Here is a 26148-nt window from a genome sequence, read left to right as displayed (position 1 = left end):
CAGTGTCTACTTTGCATTAGTATTTTCAGTATCCGTTTCTCATTGTAATCGATCATGTCAATATGCACGAGAATTAATTCAACTTCCCATTCAGAATGGAACATTCCAGCACCTAATTTAGCAAATTAGTTTTACCGTGTTAGTTTAGTTTAGATGTGATGTACCAAACTAATAATATGTTATCAACTTCAGTTGATTATATATTCAAATTAACTCAGAAATGGGCCAATGATCAAATTCTCTGCATTTCGAGGTAACTCCTTTGAGTTGCACATTTCAACAGACAAAATACATTTCTTACACACTCTAAAACATGAAGTTATCGTCTATCCCTAGAACAGTTTATCCACTTAACTTTATGGCATTTGCTTCAGTTACTTTCGCGAGTCATAAAGTATTTAATATTAGATGTTGAATACTTATCGATTTCCATACAAATAAGTCAATCTGTGTTGATGAACACTGCAGCTCTTTGGATCTGAAGTCCCAATGAAAGAAGATGGTACTTTGTTTGAAGTACGCATTGTTGCGTAGGCTCGCAATAAACAAATAATTATTTTCAAATGGAGATCAGCTTGTTGATCTCCAAGTCTTGCAGCATTATAGTTGTTGTTGGCAGTTTTCCAACTTGAAATAGTTCAGTTGATCAGACATAACTCATTTCAGATAATGCGTTGCAATTGAAAAGTTATGCAGTTCATAGAAGTGTTCTTGTTGCATTTCTTCTGTATGGCTAGTACATGACCTTAGGTCCAGCTGCTGGCGATGTTTCCATTTACTGTTTCAGTCTCTCGTAGGGCAAAGAGCTACGGCTCTCTTCAAAGCTGATTTTAGCCATTCTTCAGAACATTGGTTCTTCCTTGCCTTCCATGAATTCGAGAACTTATGCTCCCATGATGCAGAAACTTTCTTCAGAGCAGTTTAGCTTCCATTTTGTTCCTCCAAACTCCAAGCCACTTCTAGTGGGTGGAGCTCACTTCTTTCTCTTGCCTGGAAAGAACTTTTCTGAAAGTCGTGCGGCTGGTTTTGTTGTCACGACTTCCACCCTGTGATTGGTTAGTTTGGTTATTTTGGGCTGTGCGCAAGTCCACGTGGGATGTTTCTCATTGGTTATTCTCGTTCAGAGGCAGCCCATTGTTCTCAATTGATCCATGGTTTCAACCCCTGTCGGCTATATTTGAGGGGTGCTGTTCTCTGTCCGAAGTGTCAAAGTGTCACTGCAAAATACTGCTGGCACCTAAATGATTCATTCAATGATAGGAAAAGATAACACTTGTCCAGCAGTTAGTTCATGACTCTTTCTAAAAGCATTCTTTGTCACTGGGGAAGTTTGTGAGCAGAAACCAAGTAGAGACAGAGATGTGAATGGCTTAAGATCCCCCTTGTATAGTTCAACTCTGTTAATTTCATACACAGAATGATATTATGACCCATGCTGACACTACAACTCCATAAAAACAGCAACAAAATCAAGATTGAAAAAGGAGTTCATCAAGGAGATAACATTTCCCCAAAGCTCTTCACGGCCACCCCAGAAGACATTTTCAAAACACTGGAGTGGGATAATAAGGGACTGAAGATCAATGGAGCCTACTTGGATCACCTACGATTTGCTGACAATATCCTCATATTTACAACGTGCCCAGAAGAATTACAAACAAGAATACAAGAACTACACAAGGCTAGCATCAAAGTGGGCTTGAAAATGAACCTGAAGAAGACTCAAGTCATAGTCAATAAATATACCACTCCACAGACAATTGAAGTCAATGGCATCAAGCTTGAAGAAGTCAATAACTGCGTATACTTAGGACAGTTAGTTTCGGCAACAGAGAACCAAATGTGCGAAATCAACAGAAGAGCAAAAATGGGCTGGAGTGCCTTTGGAAGATTCAGCATGGTTCTGAAAGGGAAACTACCCTTATGCCTCAAGAGGAAAGTCTTCGACCAATGCGTGCTGCCAGGGCTAACTTACGGATGCGAAAACTGGACCCTCAATGCAAAAATGACTCAAATTACAAACGACTCAACGGAGTATGGAATGATGCATGCTGGGAGTAACAAGAAGAGACAAGAAAAGGAAGGAATGGATAAGAGCACAAACAAAAGTATACAATGTTATTAAAAGAGCAAACAAACTGAAATGGCAGTGGGCCGGACATGTCACAAAGACAACAGACCATCGCTGGACCAAGGAGATACTAGGCTGGATCCCAAGAGATATAAAGTGACCAAGAAGATGACCTCTAGGAAGATGACAAGATGAAATTAGAAAACACACCAGAGCAACATGGATGAGGGATGCAGCAGACAGGCTTTTGTGGAAAAATCTTGGGGAGGCCTTCATCCAGCAGTGGATTGAAAAAGGCTGACTTTAAGATATTACATGTTGTAGAATTAGGACAGGTAAGTGGCGGAGTAATTTTAATCAAAGGTGATGTGTCTGTTGTGGCAGCTAACCAATCAGAGAGCTGTATTTTTCCAAGCAGATGTATAATACAAATTAGAAAATGATTGAGTGTGAACAGCCAATCAGCTTCCAGATCTAACAGGCTTCTATTTTGCATAGATGCCCGCTGGAACATTGAAGTGCTTAACTGTGAATTAAATTTTAAATCAATCTGCACATAAATACAGACTTTTTCCCTTAACATTCTAATCTACAACTAATCTGATAACATACTTTAAAAAGCTACATAAACATTGATACAGTGAATGTCAATTTTTGATTTATTCAGAAACATATCAATACTGGAATGGGTAAATTTGCCATCCTCATTGTCTACAAATAATCCAGCTGCCGAACATCTGCAACAACAAATTCCCAGTACTAAAACTAATAAAGAAAGACATATCAACGTACAGGAACATAAGCTTCAAAACTTAGAACTGCGAAAAAATGAACTAAGAACAAGACAACAAACTAAATGGTCAGTATCGGTTTTTAAAAACTGGTAAACTGAAAAGCCCATAATACAGAATTTGAAACGGATAGCACGACACTGTTAAATGAGCGACTTAGGCACTTTTATGCTTCTTTAAGACAGGCCAAAGGAAACCAATACAATGTGCCAAGTTACATCTCAATCAGAGCAGGCATTAATAGGCATCTTAATAATCTCCCCTATAGCAGAAATTTAACCATACATACAATGTTGAGTTTACCACGGCAAACATTGTACCACAGTTACCACGGTTTTTGTAAGGGTGATTAAAAAAATGTGCAGGGGTGGAAAAGACAAATCCAAAAAACATGAATTCATCTCTGAACCTGACCTACAGAAACTTAAAACATCTGGCATCTTAACTACCAATGAACCAAGAGGGCTTCTGTATAAAGTGTGGTTTGATATACAGCTACACTTTGCCCGTCGAGGCAGAGAAGGTCTGTGAGTGTTGCCCGCAAACGCTTAAAAAGTAAATAAAGCCGAAAATGGCTTGAGATATGCAACTCTAACCTACACACGCAAAAAAACATGCTGATGCAACTGAGAGAAATAAAGCTATACTTCGAGGCAGCATGTTTGAAACGCCTGGTGACCCAGTGTGTTCAGTACAATCCCTCGTTAAATACATGTCTAAAATGCCTCAAAATCCACCATGTTTTTACCTTCAGCCAAAGCCGTTCTCTCCTGAAAATGCTGCCACACAACCTATTTGGTACACCTGCAAACCACTAGGGAAAAACACGATTGGCAATTTAATGGCTACCTTGAGCAAAAAAGCAATGCTTAGCAAAAGATACACCCAACCACTGTATAAGAGCAACTACTGTTCATTTACTTTCTGACGCTGGTCTAGAGACAAGGGAAATCATGTCTGTGACAGCACACCGTAATGAATGCTCAATTTGCAGCTACTGGACAGCAAATCAACAGGAAAGACACGATTGGTCCACAATTCTGTCATCAACTGGATCCAAACAACACCCAGCCTCAAAACCAGCCAGGCAAACTGCCAACCCTGTTTCAATTCTTTCCGCACCAGCCAATCCACTCCCTGCCAGCTTGAATGACGCCCCGCCTCCAACAACAAGTTTCGAGTCTGACTCTATGCTACATGGACTATTCAACAATTGTACAGTTAATTTATCTGCCAATGTCCAAATAAATTATAACAAGAAAGAGTAAGACCCCAATAAATAAATGTTAGCCAAATAATAATAATAAAAACCGTTTTCTCTATGTGTGTGTTGTTTTTCTATTCTAATTATGTTAGGGACTGTTTTCCTTAGCGGAAGGTTACACGGTGAAATATCAGAAGTTCATGGTAAATCGTTTTGTAATAGAGCCCTCTACATGTGTGTTCTACCATGTGGTAGATGACCTTGACTTGCGTTGGCTCCATTCACGTAACTGCAGTCATGGTCATCTACCACACGGGCTGTATCGCGAATAGTCTCCACTGTAATCTTTACCATTTAGCCTACTTCCCATCTCAGCATAGTTGTGTGACATTTAAAATGTTTACAATATCAAAAACATTAACCTCAAGATAACACTATAATAACTAACAATGATAAACGTTATTAAAGCCAACATAAAAATATCCAAAGGGATTCAGTATAACTTTGTCGCGTTGCACTTTCTGTAGACTCTTGTGTTTTATTTTCTTCATTTTTCTTATGCACGTAAGAAATGTATCCATTTCAAACAGCGACGACAAATTCAATCAGCCGCTATTGCTGTTAATAAATGCAGCCGTACCTAATAAATAAAACCGAAAAACAACAAAATATTAGTATTGTGATTTATTATTTGTTTACCGGAGCATTTGTAGTTTTTTTTTTATGTGGGGGTTACTTTGAGCTGCTAAACAAATTTGAAATATTTATGCACAATGGTTTAGAGAGAATCTATAATGCTGTTAAAAAAATATCTCAATTCAAGATCATTACTTTCTTTCACTATAATTTATATTTGTGCATTTCTGAGTCGTCCTGCGTACCCACTATGACCCTAAGAAGTACCCCCGGTTGAAAACCCTTGATATAGAGGATACTGAGTGATCGTTCGTGGTATGAGGTTTAAGTAAGGACATCCTCCTAAGGTGAATAAAAACCATATATAACAAGCAGCCTTTCAATATTCTGTTTATACCACATGTATATTTGTTAAATAAATAGCAGTACAATTTGTATTTTTTTTAAAAAATGAAATCAATTAATTTAAGAATGATTTTAACTGGCAGAGCTTTACTTTCATTTTCAACAGACTATGCTTCAACGTGGATTAATTTAGAACCCTGTTTTTGGCCTCTTCACAACCGTATTTTTAGATGGATTACAAGAGAAAGACATCATTTTTAGTTTTCTTTACTGTATTTTTGTTTTCATTGTCTTTTAAGGAAACTTTTCATTTCTGCAATATCTACTGATTTGAAATCATTCCTTTTCATTAGGCCTGCCTCTGCTGTTTCCCACTGTTACTGGTGTTACTGAAGGGGCTACAGGCTGTTCAGATAAGTCAGATGCAGGCAGATCGGTAACTGGCATTTCTTGACCTAAACCCGTTCTAAAGGAAATAGGGGTCCAAATCAAAACAACAATAGACATCTGAAATTATTTCAAACATTTTAAAACACGTAACAGTATTGTTTTTACTACCAAAGCGCAGCGCCATTCTGAATCTGAGCAGTACATCACTGGATTGGAATGTAAACAAAGACGCATTTGAAACCAGTCTCGGTAAATATGCTGTTCCCATTAAGTGGAATAACACAAATGTATCCCACACTAGATATACCCTCGCTTGTGGTATAAACTGGCTTTTTCTCCTAAACTGCAGCTTCCAATATAGAGTCAGTAATGGCTCTAAGTACACACCAATCTATAACACTGTTAGTGGTGGATTTTACCCCACATGAGGAAATCCCTGAGCTCTCACAAGTAATGACATAAATGATTACTTAACATTGTGAATGAACAAGGTGAATCACAATTGCATGCTAATTTTCAGAACCTTCAATATCAATAAATAGAGTCCTGTTAGATTTGAAAATTAGGACCTTTCTAAAACTAAATAACAATATACTGTACATCATGCCTGGTTTTGGACTATGTAAAAGGTGATGCAAACAAGGGGTCCACAGATCTTTGTATGTAAAAAATATCCAAGGTACTGTTTATATTTCCATGGTTAGACAAAGGCTTGAAACATTTTGTTTTGTTTGTGTCTTAAAAAGTCAGCCACAACATGATGCTACTTTTAATAGTTCCTTACAAGACTCTTGTGTGGCATCACTCCCATTAGGCTGTGTATAAACAAAGTTAAAACAATAGAAAACAAAGATAAAACAATAGAACAGACATGCTGATATTTTTTAGACAGGCAAGGTTTTACTGTACTAAAAGAAATTGCATTTTGCAGACCAAATTTTTTTTTTTTTATAAATGTCAAAACAGTTTTGTTTTTTTCAGTGAGATTTGTATCTTGAAAATGATTTTGCTTTCACTCATTATTGTACAAATCTGAATGGAACTGTTGTTTTTGTTTTATCAGCATGTATGTATTATTTAAGGTCTTGACATACACTGCCTGACCACTTTTAGGACCTGTACCGAGCATTGGGACCTCTGTTTGCCCTGTCTAAGGGCCTTGACACAATGTGATGGAAGGTGTCTATGTTAATCCATTCAGTCATTTCTTCATGCAATTGGTGTAGAGAGGTAGACAGAGAATTGTGACATAACGTATATGCGATATGTTGGTCCCCAAAACGTAACGACTGTCAGTGTGACCAAATAGCTAGATTTTTGTTTCATCACCACAAAACCTTTGACCAGAACTCATATCCATCACTCAAACACGGTTTTGCAAACTTTAAGTGACTGTCCTTGTGACATTTTCCTAAGAGTAGCTTTTTCCTTGGCCTGCGACCATTGAGACCTTCACCATGCAATACTCAGCCTATGGTTGAAATGGAAACCTCAGTCCCACTTGAAGCCAATTTTACTTTGACTAGCTTTGCCAGTCAATCTCGGATTGTTATTAACCCTCCACACAATTCTTCTACTTGTTCTTGGTGAAAAAAACTTTTCTTCCAGCCCGAGGGAGCGCTCTGACAGTACCATGAGTCTTGTACTTCTTGATAATAGAAACAATAGTTGAAATTGGGATACTCAAATGCTTGGAAATCTTCTTGTATCCTTCTCCAGCTTTATGACAATAAGTAATTTCCTGCTAAGGTCTTTAGATAGCTCTTTACTTTTTCCCATATTGACTTATTGGTAATGACAGCAATCATCCTATGCCTAAACCCTTTATACTCTCTAGAATGTTTAGCATTATCATATTGAAATTTCTAGCACCTTGTAGACAATACTATAATAGCATTTAGCATCTATTTCTTGTAGCTTTGTCCTCATCCACCAAAGCAAAACTTTTGCTACAAAAGATTTTTCCTAAAGTTCTTTGTTTTCGAGAAATTGCTAGAAATCATAAATTTCCATTGGGGTATATAAACTTTTGAATGCAAACCAAGAACTTGGCTGCAGTTTGCTCTTGCTAGTTTATTTTGTCATAACTGGAAATTACCATCATGGGGACCCAAAACACAATAAAGATGCATTATTTATACTATTTTGTGAAGATTATTCTGCAGTTCTCATAAAAACAGCTGGAGGTTCTGTTTGGTTTCTCAAGGAACGTGATTTTCATCCAGTTTGACTCGAGGAGATCATGGTTTTCATCCAATGTGACTTTTTCGCACATTTAACTTGTCTCCACATAGCAAGCAGGATTCATGGAAGGGAACCAGGATGTTGAAGAGCACTATAACTCTATAAAGCCACGGAACTGCAAGCACTGCTCATGGACTGTTCATATGCATGATTGATTCTTTAAATTTGTAAATCTATTGGCATATCAACTAAATAAGCCTTTTAATAATGATAAGACCAATAAAACAACAAATTTACAAGGAAAATATCAAGCTATAAAAGTTACTAAGGATGTACAGAAAATAGCTGGTAAAACTATACCTGTATTACCTACTGGGGAAGGTTAGAGGTTTGAAGGGAAAAGGGCAACTGATATAAATCCACAGACTGTGAGAAACAGCCTGGTTGACATATAACTGAATGGAAAAGGGCTTCAGAATAAACCATCAGTTTGAAATACTAGCTGCAGAGACCTTTGCTATGGAGTCCATTAATACACATCTTTCTTGAACAAGATCTAATGGAGTCAGGAAAGCAGAAATTGTATTTTTCATGCTTCAGGTGGCTAGGATGAGAGTTCAATGAAAAGTGTGTTCTGCCTGGTTCTTAAAGATGCAGTGTCCTATTCAGTTTTTTACAAGGTGAAAAGTATACTTTATTATAGTATTCTATATAGTATTATACCCCGTAGAACCCCGTTAAACAAAGGGAAATTGGTTTTATAATTGTAGAACTCTCATGCATTTAGGGCTAAGTTTCAACTTACAATTATTGTCAATTTAACAGTTACCATCCCAGATAACAACATAAAAACTAAGTGAAGCTTAAAAGAAGTTAGACAGTTCTGCCTTACTATTTATCTAATGCATCCATCTCTTATTGGTGGTTTTGATAGGGTAGTCTGCAAGGTGTATATTAGATAAGGATTGTAACACAAGGCAGCTCAGTCTTGAGATTTACACACACGGTGCAAGTTATTCAGGTAGTAGCAGGAAGTAAGCTGTTTGGTTCAGAGTGACCAGATTAGATTGCCATAACCATGTCCTTTAAAAACATATTCAGCCATTGGTTGATTTGATTGTGTTTCCATCATAGCCTCCTGCTACTTGTCATGTGTTCAGACTGTCAGTGGTGAAAGTGAAACCTAAATCAGAGAACATAGTCTAAATCACACATACACATTTGCAGCCACAGTAATTTAACTTAGAGGCTTGCAATCTATCAGTTAATATTGTTTTAATGATTGCCTGTCTTACGATTGAAATGCGCTTTAGCTAAAATGCCTAAGGCTGTTTGTTTACTGCTTAATTCATGATTATTGCTTACCAGTTCTTCCTCTATTCAATGGCATAAATCTACTGCACCTACTACTGATGCTGATGATGTTTGTCTTATACAAACGGCAGTGTGTTTTCCATCTCTTTATGGCACACATTGATTCAGCAGGTCCCCTCTATTTGTGAATTGCTCATCTCCATCTGTACAATGCATCATAAAGAATAAGATGATACCTTTTGTTCCAACTGATTGCTTCTCTATATTTTGATTTCTTTGTATGCTTCATTCTCCTCTTTGTCAGTTCACATACAAGTACAACCACTGGCATAAATGTGTAACTATTAAAATATGCAATTTGAAAAAAGATCTCCAGTACCATTTTTTTGCACTTACGAAAACTTATAACGTAATACTCAGCAATAGAGAGATAAATACCAGTATGAGTGATTTCTACTTATTTATGCATGCATGTGCTATTCACTAATAGGGCATGAAATTGCTTGAAATATAATGTGGATAATTGCTTCTAACCAATATCTGCCAGGATAAATGGCTCAGAGGAACAGACTTGTTTTATATTATGTTCCAGAGAATTATAGTAAATCCTACCAAAAGTACATTTTTTCCATAAAATAAGTAGGCCTATGTGAAATCTTTATCAGGTCAATGTTCAAGGAGTAGAAAAGCCGATTGAAACATGCAGCATTGCAGTATTCTGAATTCAGCACAAATATACTGTTTTGAGATTAATACCATAGACATAATACACAGTTCACCCAGGTCTACTAGAGCATGGACACCCAGGTCTACCAGAGCATGCTGGTTTGTGATACAGGTTGTGGCCATTTGTTCACCTTTACAGTAAATATCATATTGGCACATTATTCACAGATCTTATAAGATGATTTCTAATCATACATACAAGATGGTATATTGGCAGTTTGAAGTCAAGTAAAGCAAGAGGAGCACATAAATAAACATGATGGTGGTGAAAGTCTCTCTGGTATACCTACACTCCATACATTCTGTAATTCTCCCTTAAATAACACAATGCAATTAATGCATTTCTGATTTCTGTTCTAATATAGCATACAAATACAATGTTGTTCAAGGATTGCTTAATGAAAATCTCAACTACTTCACTACAGTGTCTATCACTGAGGTGGATAGTAAAATAATAGGCTTCATTACATCTACTATTGCTAATATCTACTATAGCTCATTCCTCTCGCCCTTCCTGGTTTGATCTGAAGGAATAATTTGTCTTCAGTCACGTGAGAAACACATTTAAAGCTTTGTTGGTGGTGTGCTAGACCCCTCAAAGTGTTGACACATTGGGGGTTCTATATTAAGTTGATATACTGAATCCCATTAGGAGTGGGACCGTTAAACCAACAAACAAAAAAAAAAAGAGCATGTTTTTATACCCTAAATCAATGGTTCTAACTATAAAACTGTGTGTGTGTGTATATGTGTGTGTGTGTGTGTATATATATATATATATATATATATATATCACGTTATTTTCAAACCAGACCTAGAAGTGTACAATATACCTGGTAATAGCATGTGACCCACGGGCTGTATTATGAATATCACTGGCTTAAAAGGTTCCAATGGAACATACAGTATACTTAACAACAAACTGATAAAAATCCTGGAATTTATATTTATTCTGAAAGCCTAGCTACAGCATATGTAGGTCCTATTTTACGATACCTATTTCTAAGGGTGTATTAGAATGTCTGAAGAAATGCTGAGATATAATGTATTGTGATGTTTCTTGTAATTCATTCTCGAGGTAGCCTACTCTGTGGCACAGGTGTAAAAAAAAAAAAAAACTTTGTTTTTTTATAGAATTATTTCTTTTTATAGAAGCAGTGAAAGTGAAAAATACCATTGTTGAATGGAAATTAAAGCCAATGCATATAGAAATCTATAAAAAAAAAAAACCACAAACTTCTGCAATTAATTTAAACAAACAAAAAATATATACATCCTGTGAAGTTCATTCTTCGTGCATTTTCCTAAACTAGAGTGGATCACGTGCTTGACACTGCTGTGGTCTTGTTAACTTACACTGAGTAAATCTCCATGCAGCAAATTGCATACTTAACTTCAAAACCGATAATTACATTTGTTATAGATCAATGGAAAGATGTCCTACACTGAATGTTAGCAGATGAAATCACAAAGAATGGGCCTTCACTTTCATTATCCTGAAGCTTTTCCCATTGTTTCATGTCAATACATTTTTAAACACAACGGATTTTTTAAATTAAATTTTTGTGCAAAGTATTTAATTTGCCTGCATATGGCACAGCGCATTTGAATAAACAGTTAAACTAGTTCTTGTTTAGAATTACTGGTGGTTGAAATTCCCTAAAAACTGTTTTATCTCGACTCGCATCTCCACAGGCCCTATTACCACCCAAACAGCCCTTTATTCTTGCAGGTGTGCTCTCTGTCAGTAATTCTTGTTTCATTAAAATGCAAAGGCAAAGTATACTCTTGAAATTATGGGTTTGCTGGTTCATCAGCTCTCATGCTGAACCGCAGTCATTTTCTTGACTGCGTGATTGTAGATGCAGTGACTCCTGTATCCGTGCGCAATGAGTCACTGTGCTGTTTCTATTGTCAGTCTGCAGTGCTAGATAATGTGACATTCAGTCCTGTTTTTAATTAAACAGGAGTCTACATACATAGCTTAAAATATTGCTTTCAGTTTTCACTGTTCCATTGCTTTATATATATATATATATATATATATATATATATATATATATATATATATATATATACACACACACACAGAAAGTTCCTTGAATGCTCATTCCACAAATGAGGATGGATGAATAACCGATGAGTCCCTGAAGGGAACAGTGGGTATACATGAGGCATCCTTACAGCATATACTCATACGTTCGTGGTGTATTCTGTTTCATTAAACATAATATGCATGCACAACTTTAGTTTAAAAGCTGTCTCTCCTTGTGGTTTAAAAGAAAAGTGCACCAGCTTTGCAATGTGGACAATGGCAGCCTAAACCAGGGTATATCCTGCTGAACGTTGTATTGGTCTGTTTCAACCATTAACAAATTGGGCCTGTACCCTTTAACTCCAGTTTCCCCCAATCACATACATTGGTACTGTATGTTGATAATATATTCAACTGCATTTGCCTCTATAAAGCTATAAAGTCTTATGAAAAAAAATGCCACACACCAAGTGAGCTAGAATGGCGTGGTTCCAACCGGTTGGAGGTTACAAATACTCTGGAAGAAAAGCATCATTTTTAAAAAGGGCTTTACTGTATTGTGATTTTTATTGTATTGTGAACCTCATATTGTGAGGACCCTAGTGATGTGCAGCCTGCTGACATTGAAACAGAGTTGGGGTAACTCGCTACTTAAGTAATGTGTTACTGGTAATAATATTTTGTCAATAACGAGGTAATATAACACATTACATTTTTAATCTGAGTAATAATATTAGTTACTTTCTGCAAAAAAGAAACAATTTTGTCTCGTTACCTTTTCTCTTTTGTACACCTAGTGGTCTTTTCTTTTTTTAACCCTGGCTCGCCAGACTGCTGTAATGTCGGAGCCTAAGCCCCGATGACAATATCTCAAGGCAATAAGAAGCTGTGAAGCAATCAAATCAGTTTTTATGAGCCTTGTCATTTAATAAGGCTAACACTAAGAACAAAAACATGTGTATCTATGCATGCCAGTTTTGATATACCCTTCAAAAACACGGGAAACGTATCTACCACTGTGTATTTTGAAGTTTAATAGGACAAGATCGAGAGGAGGCTTACTTGACTGTATGTACCACTTTTATTTATTTGTTTGCTTGCTTGCTTACACAGTGGTGGCCACATTTATTGCAGTGGTGGCCACAGTTACTGCTTTATCACCATATTGTTAGGTTTCTATAGATTTTTTTGTTGTTATTGCTCATTTGATATTCATAGTTTTATTGAATTTTAACATTAGTAGATTTTCTCTTCATAATGCAAAATTATTGAAAGTCAGGAAATATACAGTACATTGTTTGTTTATATGCCAAAAATGAAATGTATTTATATGGCAAAAACTGTAAAAACATGTTTGACACATTTAATAAATGAATTACCAGACGTATATAACAGTTAAAATAAACAGTCACAACAACTGTTTCGCAGGACAAGACAAGACGAGAAAGAAATAAAATGAATAATATGATGCCCTATTTTTTTTTATTACGTAATAAGTTAGGACATCATATGATATTTTTTTTCTGAAAAAACGAGAAGCGAGTAATAAGTAATTTTTTTTTTTTTCAGAAACGTGCCCAACTCTGTTGATTAAAATACACTTACTAGAACAAAAGTGATGTAGATCTTGCAAAAAGTGTAATAAGGCCATGTGAACAGGATGTGAGTGGTGATAATAAAGGCAATGTCCAGACCAGAGTTCTCCCAAAAACGTCTGTGTTTTAATTTCAATAATTATAATAAATAATAATAATAAACACCCCCCCCCCTTTTGCCAGCGATGGTATCGGGGGGAACACGGCAGGTTTACAGTCCTTATTAACAAAAAGAATGACACTCCTGAACCACAATCCTCCGTGCACGAAACTGTGCTCTTTCTTCCGGGGTCGTGGTGAGTGCTGGTGCTGTGCTGTGTTGTGCTGTGAGGGACGTGCTCCGGGTCTAATGCTGGCTCCGCGGCTGCAGCTCCCGACTCTCACTCCTCCTCTGTCAGAGACAAAACAAAACAATAACAGAGACACAGGCTCCGGCTGGATACCGTCATCAGCGCAAGGGGGCCGTACTAACGTAACTGCTTCCCCTTTGTACCCAGAACCTCCTCCTTGCAAACAACCCGTTGCCATGGTTTCTCCAATAGGGGCCCGCCCCGCAGCTGATTGCAATGGAATCCTTCCAGGTACATGCAACTACGCGCTCCCCCTAATATGGTCACCTTCCGGTTTCCGCCTACCGTCAAGGCAGTCCATCTAGGAGGAAGCATACGATCCACCTTACCAAGCGCCTTCTTTGGTCGGGAGGGAGATTTACAGTTTGAATTCTTTCTCTCTCTGTCACACATCTCACCCCTCAGAGTGATGCCGAAGGCACACTCGGCCAATTCTAAGTTCCCCAATGGGCCCCCCTCCCTTGAAAAAAAATCTGCATTTTGATGCTCCTTACCCGCACGATGTTTCACTGTATAGTGGAAGGGTTGCAGCGCCAGATACCACCGAGTTATCCGAGCGTTATTGTCCTTCATCGTATGCAACCACCTTAAAGGAGCATGATCAGTGACAAGAGTGAAAGAACGCCCCAGCAAGTAATAGCGAAGGGCATGAGTGGCCCATTTGATGGCCAAACACTCCTTCTCAATGACGGAGTAGTTAATCTCCCGTGGAGCCAATTTTTTGCTCATGTAAATAATCGGGTGTTCTACCCCGTCAACTTGCTGGGACAGGACCGCCCCCAGACCAATCTGGGAGGCATCGGTCTGGAGGATGAACTCCTTACTGAAATCTGGTGAAATAAGTGCTGGGGCCTGGCATAGTCTCCTCTTAATCGTGTCAAAGGCCCCCTGACACTCCCCTGTCCACTTAACTATTTTTGGAGCCGTCTTTTTGGTGAGCTCTACCAAGGGGTTAACTATGGTGGCATACTCGGGGATAAAGCGGCGATAATAGCCTGCTAACCCCAATAGTGATCTCACCTGCGGTTTGGTTCTCGGGATCGCCGTCTCCACTAGCGCCTGGACTTTAGAAGCGATCGGCTTTACCCGCCCATTACCCATAAGGAAGCCAAGATACTGGGTTTCTTGTTTGCCGAATGCACACTTGCCCAGGTTAGCCGTCAGCCCCGCCTCCCTCAGAGACTGTAGGACGGCCGAAAGTCTAATAATATGCTCTCTCCAGGTAGAGCTGAAAATCACCACGTCATCAATGTATGCAGCGGCATACTGCTGATGGGGCGCTAGGACCTGGTCCATCAGTCTCTGAAAGGTGGCCGGGGCTCCATGCAACCCAAAGGGCATGGTCTGGAAATGGAACAAGCCACCCGGGGTAGAGAAAGCAGTTTTCTCTTGCGAACTCTGGGTCAGTGGAATTTGCCAGTATCCCTTCGTCAGATCCAAAGTCGAAATCAACCGCGCTCCTCCCAGTCGGTCGAGGAGCTCGTCTACCCGAGGCATGGGATATGCATCAAACTTGGAGATGGCATTAACCTTTCTGAAATCTACGCAGAACCGAGTGGAGCCGTCCTTCTTAGGCACCATCACTATCGGGCTGCTCCACTCGCTCCGGGAAGGCTCAATGACTCCAAGCTCGAGCATATCCCTCACCTCCCGGCCAACGGCACCCCTGCGACTCTCCGGGATTCGATACGGTCTCTCTCGAACCCTGACACCTGCGGGAGTAATAATAGCATGTTCAATCATATTAGTTCTGCCAGGCAAGTCAGAAAAAACATCACCAAATTGTTTCACTAACCCACGGAGTTCACACTTCTGATCAGGAAGTAATTGTTCCCCCATCGGAATGTTAACTGTAGCTGGTGTACTGACAGAGGGACCAAAATCCTCTTCTATACTGTCATTGGCTATAAACAGGGCCTCCCTTTCATTGTAGGGTTTTAATAAATTAATATGGTAAATTTCAGTTTTGTTCCGGCGATCGGGTTGTCTGATTTCGTAGTTTACATTACCAATTGCCCGCATCACCTCATATGGTCCCTGCCACTTAGCGTACAGTTTAGACTCCGAAGTGGGAAGTAGCAGCAGTACCTTATCTCCTGGCCGAAAAGTCCGAATCCGTGCTTGTTTATTGTACTGCTGCTCTTGCCGATGCTGAGCCTGTTTTAAGTTCTCGTGTGACCAACTGACCAACCAATTGCAGGCGATCTCTCAACATAATTACATATTTCACTATGTTTTTAGCATCTTTATTTTGCTCCTCCCATCCTTCCTTTACAAGATCAAGGACCCCTCGTGGCTGTCTCCCGTACAGCAGCTCAAAGGGAGAGAACCCGGTCGAGCTCTGAGGCACCTCTCTCACTGCAAACATCAGGTAGGGAAGGAGTTTAGCCCAATGTTTTTGCTCCTGGTTGACAAACCGCCTCAGCATCTGCTTCAATGTCTGATTAAAACGTTCCACCAAACCATCCGATTGCGGGTGATAAACGGAGGTCCGAATGGATCGAATTTGTAATAATTTATACAGTTCCTTTAAACACCGTGACATAAAATTAGTTCCGTGATCAGTCAGAATTTCTTTGGGGATCCCTACTCTCGCTATGATCTGCACTAACTCTTTTGCAATCGCTAATGCACTAGTGGACCTCAATGGTACTGCCTCTGGATATCTGGTCGCGTAGTCCACCACTACTAAAATATGCGTATATCCACAGTCAGACTGGCTCAATGGGCCCACTATGTCCATTGCAATGCGTTCAAAGGGGATATTGATCAGGGGCAGTGGAACCAATGGTGCCGGGCGAACCCGCCCCGGCGCTACCTGTTGGCACTCTCTACAGGTCGCCACATACCGCTTCACCTCACTGTACACTCCCGCCCAGTAAAATCGAGCCAATATTCGTTCCTGAGTCTTTTCGCTACCTAAGTGGCCCGAACAAGGGACATCATGAGCCAACCGCATGATCTCATGTCGAAAAGACTGAGGAACGAGTAACTGTGTTACAGTCTGCCCTGTGCTCGGGGCTCGGTATACTCTATACAGCAAATGCCCAAGCACAATGTGGTGAGGGTATGTGAGCGGCCGATTGCCATCTACTTCCTTCCCCTCGATAGACCGAACCTGCCCCCAGAGGTTAGCCAGCGTAGGATCATTTTTTTGCTCGTACGCTAGATCAACATCTCGGTCCCAGACTTTCGGTATATCGAGCGGGGATATGGTAGCCTCAGCACTAGGGGTCTCAGTAACTCGGCCCGGTCGGTCACACTGGATCCCAGTTCCCTTTCCCTGGCGTTTATCAGACGTGGAGGAGTCTCCTACCAAACCCCAACCTCGTGTCATTGATGCGCCCTCCCATTTTTCCACCCTTCTCTCTCGTTTAGTTTTTTTTGGGCGGAACCGAGAGGGGAACAGATCAGCATGCAGCGGAAAAATATCTCCAATAGTTTCCCCCGCTGCTCCTATGGTCTTACCGGAGACTGGCTCTACCTTTTGGTTTATAATTGTTTCGAAACATGGCCAGTCTCGACCTAAAATAACAGGGTATGGCAACCTTTTTGCCACCGCCACAATTACACGGCGGGTGTGACTACCAATGGTCACATCTAATTTAGTGAGGGGGTAGTCCTTGTTATCTCCATGGATACAGGAGATGACCACTAACCCACGTGACCACCAAGGTACCCCTTCTAAGAGAGTTTCCGAAATCAAGGTCTGACCACACCCAGAGTCCACTAATGCGTGGGTGCTCACATTACCAACCCGCACATCAACAATACAAGGTCCCTCCCAATCATTACCCCTGGACTTACCTGTCGCCGGTACCAAATAATGCGAAGCCGCACCACACTCCATTGCTGAGGGGCAATTCCGGGCAAGGTGGCCGACCCCATGGCACCGGTAACATTCCAGAGGGAGAGGCGCCCACGGAGCCTGGTTGTCCCGCTGCCGACCTGACAGCGGGGAGGGGGCCCCTGTTCTACCCCAGCTGGGGGTTGACCTCGGCCTCCAGTGTTGTGGAGCGAGGCCACCCGTTGGGGAACGTGAGGGTGCTGGTCCAGACGTGAAGGGTGTGTGTGGGTGAAGGGGCCCCGGCCTTGGGCCCGCCATCCTGGGTCTGATGAAGGTCGGCGTGGAATGTATCGGGGTGGGCAGCGGTGTGGGCATAGAGTCCTCGTACCCCTCAGCCAACCTGACCGCGGCGTCCAGCGTGGTGGGCCGGTGCCGGCTGACCCAATTACTGGCTTCTGGCCCCAGCAACTGTATAAATTGTTCAATGGTGACAATCTCAGCCACCTCCTCTGCTGTGCGTTCACCAGGGCAGAGCCACCGGGTCACCTGGTCCACCAACTGCTGGGCCATTACTCGGGGTCGGACTCCTTCTGGGCGTTGGTACTCCTGGAACCGGCGGCGGTGCGTCTCCTCCGTGATGTCCAGTCGCTGAAGGATGGCTTTCTTTACAAGATCATAATCCATGGCTTGTTCATGGGTTAAAGCGTGGTAGGCTGCCTGGGCTTCCCCGATCAGATTGGGTCCCAGCTGGGTAGCCCACCACTCCCGAGGCCATAGGGCTGCTGTCGCCTGCCTTTCAAAGGATGTTAAATAGGCCTCGGGATCATCCTCCAGCGACATCTTCACCACTTTAGGTTTCGGAGGCGCTACTGCTGGTTCGGCCACCGGTTCCCTCCTCTGGTTGGCCGCGAGGAACATGGCATTCATCCTCTCCATCACCGCTGCCAAGGTCTCTTCATGCCTCCGTGCCTGAGCCTCCATCATGGTGTTCAGTGCTGCAAGGTCCATTGTAAAATCCCGTTTCTGACACCACTTGTGAACAGGATGTGAGTGGTGATAATAAAGGCAATGTCCAGACCAGAGTTCTCCCAAAAACGTCTGTGTTTTAATTTCAATAATTATAATAAATAATAATAATAAACACCCCCCCCCCCCTTTTGCCAGCGATGGTATCGGGGGGAACACGGCAGGTTTACAGTCCTTATTAACAAAAAGAATGACACTCCTGAACCACAATCCTCCGTGCACGAAACTGTGCTCTTTCTTCCGGGGTCGTGGTGAGTGCTGGTGCTGTGCTGTGTTGTGCTGTGAGGGACGTGCTCCGGGTCTAATGCTGGCTCCGCGGCTGCAGCTCCCGACTCTCACTCCTCCTCTGTCAGAGACAAAACAAAACAATAACAGAGACACAGGCTCCGGCTGGATACCGTCATCAGCGCAAGGGGGCCGTACTAACGTAACTGCTTCCCCTTTGTACCCAGAACCTCCTCCTTGCAAACAACCCGTTGCCATGGTTTCTCCAATAGGGGCCCGCCCCGCAGCTGATTGCAATGGAATCCTTCCAGGTACATGCAACTACGCGCTCCCCCTAATATGGTCACCTTCCGGTTTCCGCCTACCGTCAAGGCAGTCCATCTAGGAGGAAGCATACGATCCACCTTACCAAGCGCCTTCTTTGGTCGGGAGGGAGATTTACAGTTTGAATTCTTTCTCTCTCTGTCACAGGCCAATATAAAAATGTCTGGTAATTTCTTCCCTGGTGAAACAGTGGGTTTGTTATACATTTCCCATTGTAAAATCAGCTTTTCATGTTACCTGTAACTCTATTTTTTATGCTTAAGCTATGGTGGGTGGTGACTGTATAAAAAATGTCTAGCCACACAAACCTGCAAGTTTTTGACCAGGCAAATCAACAAAGACATACAAGATCTTCAATACATTGGTTTACATGCAATAATACAAGTATTGGCTTTTTGCCTTGCTATTTGGTAGTACTTTACAGCAATTGTGGTTTTTCCATGTAGTGTTTTTTTTTGTTTTTCTTTTTCCAAAATTCAAATGACCAATTTGACTATTGATATAATCCAGCTTTCTTAAAATGGGTTTACAAGAAGATTTCTGTATGTGTTGAAGAACATGTCACTTCTCTGTTAATTGCTGCATCCTTTATTTTTTATTTTTGTACATATTGTAAAGAAGCAAAGTAGTTTTTCTTATTTAAACCTATTCTTAAGTTAGCCAGGACTACTTTCAGCATATCTCGGTTGTTAATAAAGAACTTATGGTACAGCCTTCTTGTGTAGTAGTAAGTTGTGAGTTACGAAAGGTTATGTCACAAATAAGATGGTCACTCCTGAAGTCTTGTGAAAATATATGGTACGAATTTCAAACTTGTTGCCATGTAAATACCTTGGTTTTTAGTCAATTGGCCTTTTTTTGTATTTGTTTTTTTAGCATAAGGTGATTTACCCCATGCTAAGTAACACAATCCTGGGGCCTGTTTCATATTAGATCTGCGATTGCAATGTGCTTGCGAGGACACAGGTCATCACTGTGAGTGTTTCATAAAACACTTGATGAGAAAAATCAGTAACTCAGTAATCAACTTTTAAAGCACAGTGATTTACGTAATTGCATACAATGGCAGGTATGCCGCGGAAAGCCAATTTTTTTGACAGAATAAATTGATACAATTATTGAATTGGTTGGTTAACACAACTCAGTTCTATTCAGCAAGTTGTCATGAAGTTTAGTCACAAAAAACTGTAGAAATAAATTAATAGATCTAGTGCAGAACTAAATTAAATGAAGGAAAAGAAGAAAGGCTGAATAAAATTGAAGTAGCTGTTGGTGGTATTGAAAGAGGATAAGCAAAGCAGATAGCAAAGCTCTTCCTGCTATCTTTGACCCAACATAAGTAAACATGTGTTTTATTATCCATCTAAGTAAGCAATAATGAAAATACATTAATAGTTACACAACTTGTTAATAACATGTATTATTATTATCATCATCATCATCTTATCCACTGTCTCCCAAAAGCCATCCATCTCCAATATCTCCACTGGCAAAGCAATCGGCGATATCACAATTTGCCTAAATAAAATTGCCGTTTCTACTCCCAGGGTATCGAAAGACAGCATCTAACACAGACATTTTGGCATCTGAGAAGGCTGGAATATTAATGGAATGAAAACCTTTCTTGCATATGTACAGGTGCTCATTCACAGCAGAGGACAACATTGCTATTTGACATCCATCTATGACAATTTTCTTTAATATAATATACTTTTTTTTATATAAACTCAAAGTTAGTTCAGCATGCACAATAAACCCAAGATGGACTTCTGGGTTAATAATGATTTTTAATGGTTAGAAAAAACTTGTTTTAAAGTTTTTGTTTCAGATCTCTTAAGTTACGTTAAAACTTATTAAATAAAATCCATTAAGATTTATTTGTTTAAATCAAAAATATGTTTGACCACCGATTAGTTATTTCCCTTCTTGGCAATTGGTACTTTGATGTTAATTCTTCAAAGTCTGTATATGCGTCAAGAGGATTTGAACAGTCCCTAAATACTCTCTCCCTTCAGATTGCTCTGCCATACCGACGGCCAGCTAGTTGTATGAGCGGCATGGTATGTTCAAACAGCATTTGCAATGAAAATTGCTACTTGCGGTTGCTATCTGGCAGTTGCAAGTTTCAGTCAAAATCGGCGATGATGCAGCCCTGCGAAAGTTTTATGAAACCCAAATTTTAATCTGTAAGGTGCCTGTGACTACGATTCTGCGCAAATCACTTTTATGAAATGGGCCCTTGCTTTCTGGAAGTCTTCCTTGGATACCCTGGCCTTGCAAGAAGGGTTAAACGATGTTCCCCATAATGCTGCAATATGTGTCACACTGCACGCCTAAAAATTGAGGTTCTCTGTAATATTCCTTTGATTACAGCTTGCTTTGTGAAGAATTGTTATTTATTTAATTGTTCAATTCACATTTCTTTTTTTGTTTTAGGGGTTACTTAGGCATTATTTTTGAAGTTCATGATCAGCAGGCAAATGTTGGTAGTCCCAGTTTCTACCAGATTTCCAAGAAGTACCTGATGAAGTAAATAGGGCTGTGTCTGAAGGTTCGAAGGTTCGTTCGCTAGCCAGGGAAACCTAAGGTTTTTGACAATGTGTGAATACTATAAATCACACATTAAATATCACTCACATGCAAAATTCGATCTTTTTGATTTGTATAATGCATATTACGTAAACAAATGTTATTAAAATCCGCTAACAAATCGTTACATGTAGCAACAAAGCAGTGGGCTCGTACCTCTAGTGGCTGTATTGCTTCAGTAAAATATGTGAATTATTATTTATGTCTTCGCAGACGCCCTTATCCAGGGCAACTTCCAATTGTTAAAATATATCACATTATTTTTACATACAATTACCCATTCATACAGTTGTGTTTTTGTTTTGTTTTTTTACTGGAGCAATCTTGGTAAAGTACCTTGGGATTTTTTTGTTAAATGCCCAAATGTTAAAAAAAAAAACTGGGGTCTGGGGTCACTTGACAAGCGTATCTTCATATTATTATTATTATTATTATTATTATTATTATTATTATTATTATTATTATTATTATTATTATTATTATTATTAGTAGTAGTAGTAGTCGTAGTTGTAGTAGTAGTAGTAATAAAATGTTACTGATAACCTGCTTGGAATGGTGACTGTTAAGTAAAGCTTTGTCCGCTGCCGTTGGTGCTGCTGCAATGCAAGCTGACTGTATAGATCGCAGGCAGGCTCAGCTACGTGTAAATAAACAGCGTGTATTTTTATTTTTATTTAAATTATAAAAACATGATTACTGTTCTATATAACATATTTATAAACTACACTTGAATGTTTTAATCCATTTATATGGATTGCCTGTAAAATAATAGGATTTTCAATAAGATATAAACAAGTAGCTATAGTGACGTCACCAATAAATTATGCAAATGAGTACCTCTGACAGAAAGACAATGATTCTTGGAGGTAAATCTCCCTCCCGACCTGTGAGGGCGCTAAGTAACGGGAACAGAGAACTCTGGACTACTTGGCCTGACACTTCATTCCGAGGGTTAAAAGGAAGTCGGTCATGTAGAAAAGAGACAGAGCTTCAGTACACTAACTCATTGACCCGGAAGGGAAATGATGTGGCAGCCGTGGAGTGGAGGAGCGGCTGCAATCGTTTACCAAGGGGTCATGAGTGACGGTATAAATAGGGGTCGAAGCGACGTAATCTGTTCCTTCGTTTTGGTTATTATAAAGTGACTCAGAAGGACCTGTGTTTGTTGTGGAGAAAATCGTGAGTGTTTTGTTTTGTACTGTCTATTTGTTACTTGTATCATTAAACAGCTAACACGTTCTTGTGCTGTCTCCAGAGGCCAGCACAAACCCGGAACAGCACTGCACTTGTCTCACAGTATCTTGTATTGTACCACAATCACTAATTCATGCACCAAAGGGACTTGTGTTTTGTGTTTTAATGTGGGAATACAATAACGGGACTATTATTTTGGGACCAGCTTGGGGATTATAAATGTAAGTAATACACACCGCTGAATTACTTACCAACATTATTATTTACTGTTTGTTTCGCCATCAGGCACTGGACAAAACAAATAAAAACAAACCTTTTCACCTGGATTACAATTGTCTGTCTGTTCTTTAATCACCTGCACACTATTAACCACTTTGCCACAGTACCATCGAAGGTTCGAACCTTCCTTCGTTAATGTGTTCCAAACCTTCGTAGGTCAAAAATTACCCTTCAGCCCTAGAAGTAAATCATTAGAATTACTAAATTATGAATAATATTGTACTCACTTGATTTGGCAATTGCAGGCCAACATGTAATCTCAATGCCAATATCTTAGTATTGATAAAAAAAAATGATAATAAATATATTAAATATTTATATATATTTACATTTTTGGTTTGTTTTTTTTAATCGCATTTCTAGATTTCTTCACAGTCTAGGCCTTTTTAGGCGGTGGGCTCATACTTATGACCGGAACTGTCTATAAAGCATACATTACAATATAAAGCATTTAATTAAAAAATCAATCAAATGACAAAACCTTTAACTGTTTCTTTCCCCAGGTTGTTATACGTAGCCGAAGTGGCCAGCTACTTTATCGAATTTCACCCTGGGCAAAATATGTGGTTCGTGACGACAACAATTTGATTTATGATTGGGTGCACTGGGACCCACCACAACCTTATATGGTAAGTCACTGGTCTTATAACAATTAAACAATAAAAGATACATAAAGTACAAAATTGCAGTTTTTGCCTGGTGTGCTTTCACCTGACATTGATATACGTGTGTTTACAGTCTGCTCTTAATGAAAATGTTTTGTTTCAACATAAGATTTTTTATGTCTGTATGCTGTGGTTCATTGTTTTGACGGTCTAAGAATTTGATACTGGAGGGATTATTAAGTGTGTTTGAATAGTTTGCTGCATAAGGAACACTGCTTGTTTTTGTTTATTAATACAAATAATTATAAAATGTGCATTTTTATTTACTAGCTTTGTTTTAATGACTATTGTGAATATCAAATCATTGTGCCTTAAGGCACTACTATAGCGGGCACAGTATCAGCAGGCAGTAATCTTTTTATTTTAGGTGAGACGGAAGGTAGCCTCAAAGTGCATATTTTGTTTGAAGTAATGCAAGGTTAGCTAATGCTGTCATCTCCTTGTACACAGCACTGTTCCTATGCATAGCACCACACTTCTATCAGGTAAAAAAAAGCAAAGAAAAAATACATTTGAATATTAAAACCCTACTGTGCCCAAGCCCAGAGATGCTAAAAAATTCCAGTCTATCTTTTATTCTTTTTTGTCAACCAACAGATATTCTACTACACGATAATAATAATAATAATAATAAAAACAATATTATTATTATTATTATTATTATTATTATTATTATTATTATTATTATTATTAATACTAATAATAACTAGATGGTAACTTTACAAGTAAAGTTGTGGGGCTTGCCTTATTGGGAAAGTGGTCAAAGTAGCTGATTTGTGTCAAAAGTCACATTGTTTACTAATTGTCTCATGCTTAGAATGTGCTATAATTTGAAATTTCTCAAAGTTCTATGACAGTTAATTCAACAGTGGGAAGTAGCCTACTAAAAGAAGTTGATGTGGTCACTAAAACAGCTGTACCTCTTGATTGGTAGACGCCATTCCTGTTTTGATTTCACATTTGAATAGCAGAGAAGTAGAGGAAGATGTCATACCCTCTAACTTTGTCTAGCTTGTTGGGAAAGTGGTCAAAGTAGGTGATTTGTGTCAAAGGTTACATCGTTTAAAGTAAATCGAATGTTGGAAGTCTGGGAGTTTTTAAACAATGGGGAGCTTTAGAATGTTGAAAAAAGTCCCATTAAAGTGAATGAAGATGGACAAAAAAGGACAAAAAGCTTAATAGTTTAAAAAGTATAAAAGATATCAAAAAGTTGTATACAAGCACACTATTCCAGACCGGTGTACACGTTTTAAAGTTTGAATGGCGTTTCTAGCTTAAGACGAAGTATGTCGAAGATTTAAAGTGGGGACTCTTGCTTTGCAAGCCCCACTAATAATAATAATAATAATAATAATAATGTTGTTGGGAGACCATGCTTTTTGTGCTCAGCATTTAAGCAAGACTGCACGTGTTAGTGGAATGGCACAAATGGTCGCCATGAGTTTACCATTCTATAACTGTGATGTAAGGGGCCACTTTTTTCCAGAAAAGATAAATACCTCTATGCTACAAGCTGTAATGAGTCTTTGTAGTCATGTAACAGTTTTTCGCTTTTGATTTTCCTACCAGGTGTCTGCTCTTGGGGTCTCGTACACAAAACAGATGCAGAAACTGGCATCTGCCCAGCCCCTCGTCTGTTATTAATATAGACAAAGTGACAGTTGAGCTTCTATCTTTAGGAAGGACTTTAAGCTTGAGTTCACCTTGGGCAATAGTTTTTTTACATGATTACTAAATTGTCGGTCACACTTTATTTTAAGGGCCATTTTTTTGTTTATGATTTGTTAACAAACAGCTAATAAACATGTTAATGTACATTATTTAATTTCTGTTAACTGTTAGTAAATAATATATAATAGGCCAGCTAAAACTGCAAACACCAGAGCCCTATGAATGATCAATCAAACACCAGAGCCCTATGGATGATCTATGGATGATCAAATTGTTACTGTAGTAATGTTTAGCAAATTAAATCAGGTTTTTATAAACCCTAACCCTTAGCTAAAAATTAACAATGTTTGTTAAGTTAATAAACTAAAAAAGACCCTTAAAATAAAGTGTGACCAAATTGTCTTCTATTCCAGTAATTTTCTATTATACCCTTACATTTTTATTGCAACTGTAAAAAGGGACCAATGTTAAATTTATTTTGTTAAAAAGTTTTGAATTTATTATTTGCAAATTGTAATATATGTGTGAAAAATACTTTATTGAAAGGGAATGTTAAAATACAAATTTTAAATACAGTTTGAAATGACATCCTTAAGAATCATTATTGCTGCAACTGCGCTCACAGCCGCATCCCTGCCTAAACAATTGAGCGTCGACAATTATGGGTCAACAAATTTTATAATCCCATTTAAATCCACTTTATATTTACCTGCACCTCAGTCATTCCAAATGTGGGCTCATCATGGA

General features: G+C 39.3%; 2 protein-coding genes across 2 annotated transcripts in view; one reads left to right on the top strand and one right to left on the bottom strand.

The window, feature by feature from the left end:
• Positions 1-26148, top strand: part of LOC117407251 (1,4-alpha-glucan-branching enzyme-like) — a 267703-nt gene that overhangs the window by 71137 nt on the left and 170418 nt on the right. The window contains exon 4 of the mRNA XM_059029676.1: positions 23569-23694. Coding sequence (XP_058885659.1) covers positions 23569-23694 — 126 coding nt within the window. The remainder of the gene's footprint in view (positions 1-23568; positions 23695-26148) is intronic.
• LOC131737890 (uncharacterized) lies at positions 13372-19142 on the bottom strand. Its single transcript, XM_059029677.1, has 2 exons — positions 17449-19142; positions 13372-13682 (listed from the first exon to the last, which is right to left on the bottom strand). The coding sequence occupies exons 1-2, from the start codon at positions 18935-18937 to the stop codon at positions 13672-13674; spliced, it is 1500 nt and encodes a 499-aa protein (XP_058885660.1). The 5' UTR covers positions 18938-19142; the 3' UTR covers positions 13372-13671.

This window comes from Acipenser ruthenus, chromosome 9 (genome assembly GCF_902713425.1).
Source record: "Acipenser ruthenus chromosome 9, fAciRut3.2 maternal haplotype, whole genome shotgun sequence".
In the NCBI taxonomy this organism is placed as follows: domain Eukaryota; kingdom Metazoa; phylum Chordata; class Actinopteri; order Acipenseriformes; family Acipenseridae; genus Acipenser; species Acipenser ruthenus.
Note: the sequence above shows the minus strand (reverse complement) of the source record. Positions and strands in the feature narration are given on the sequence as shown.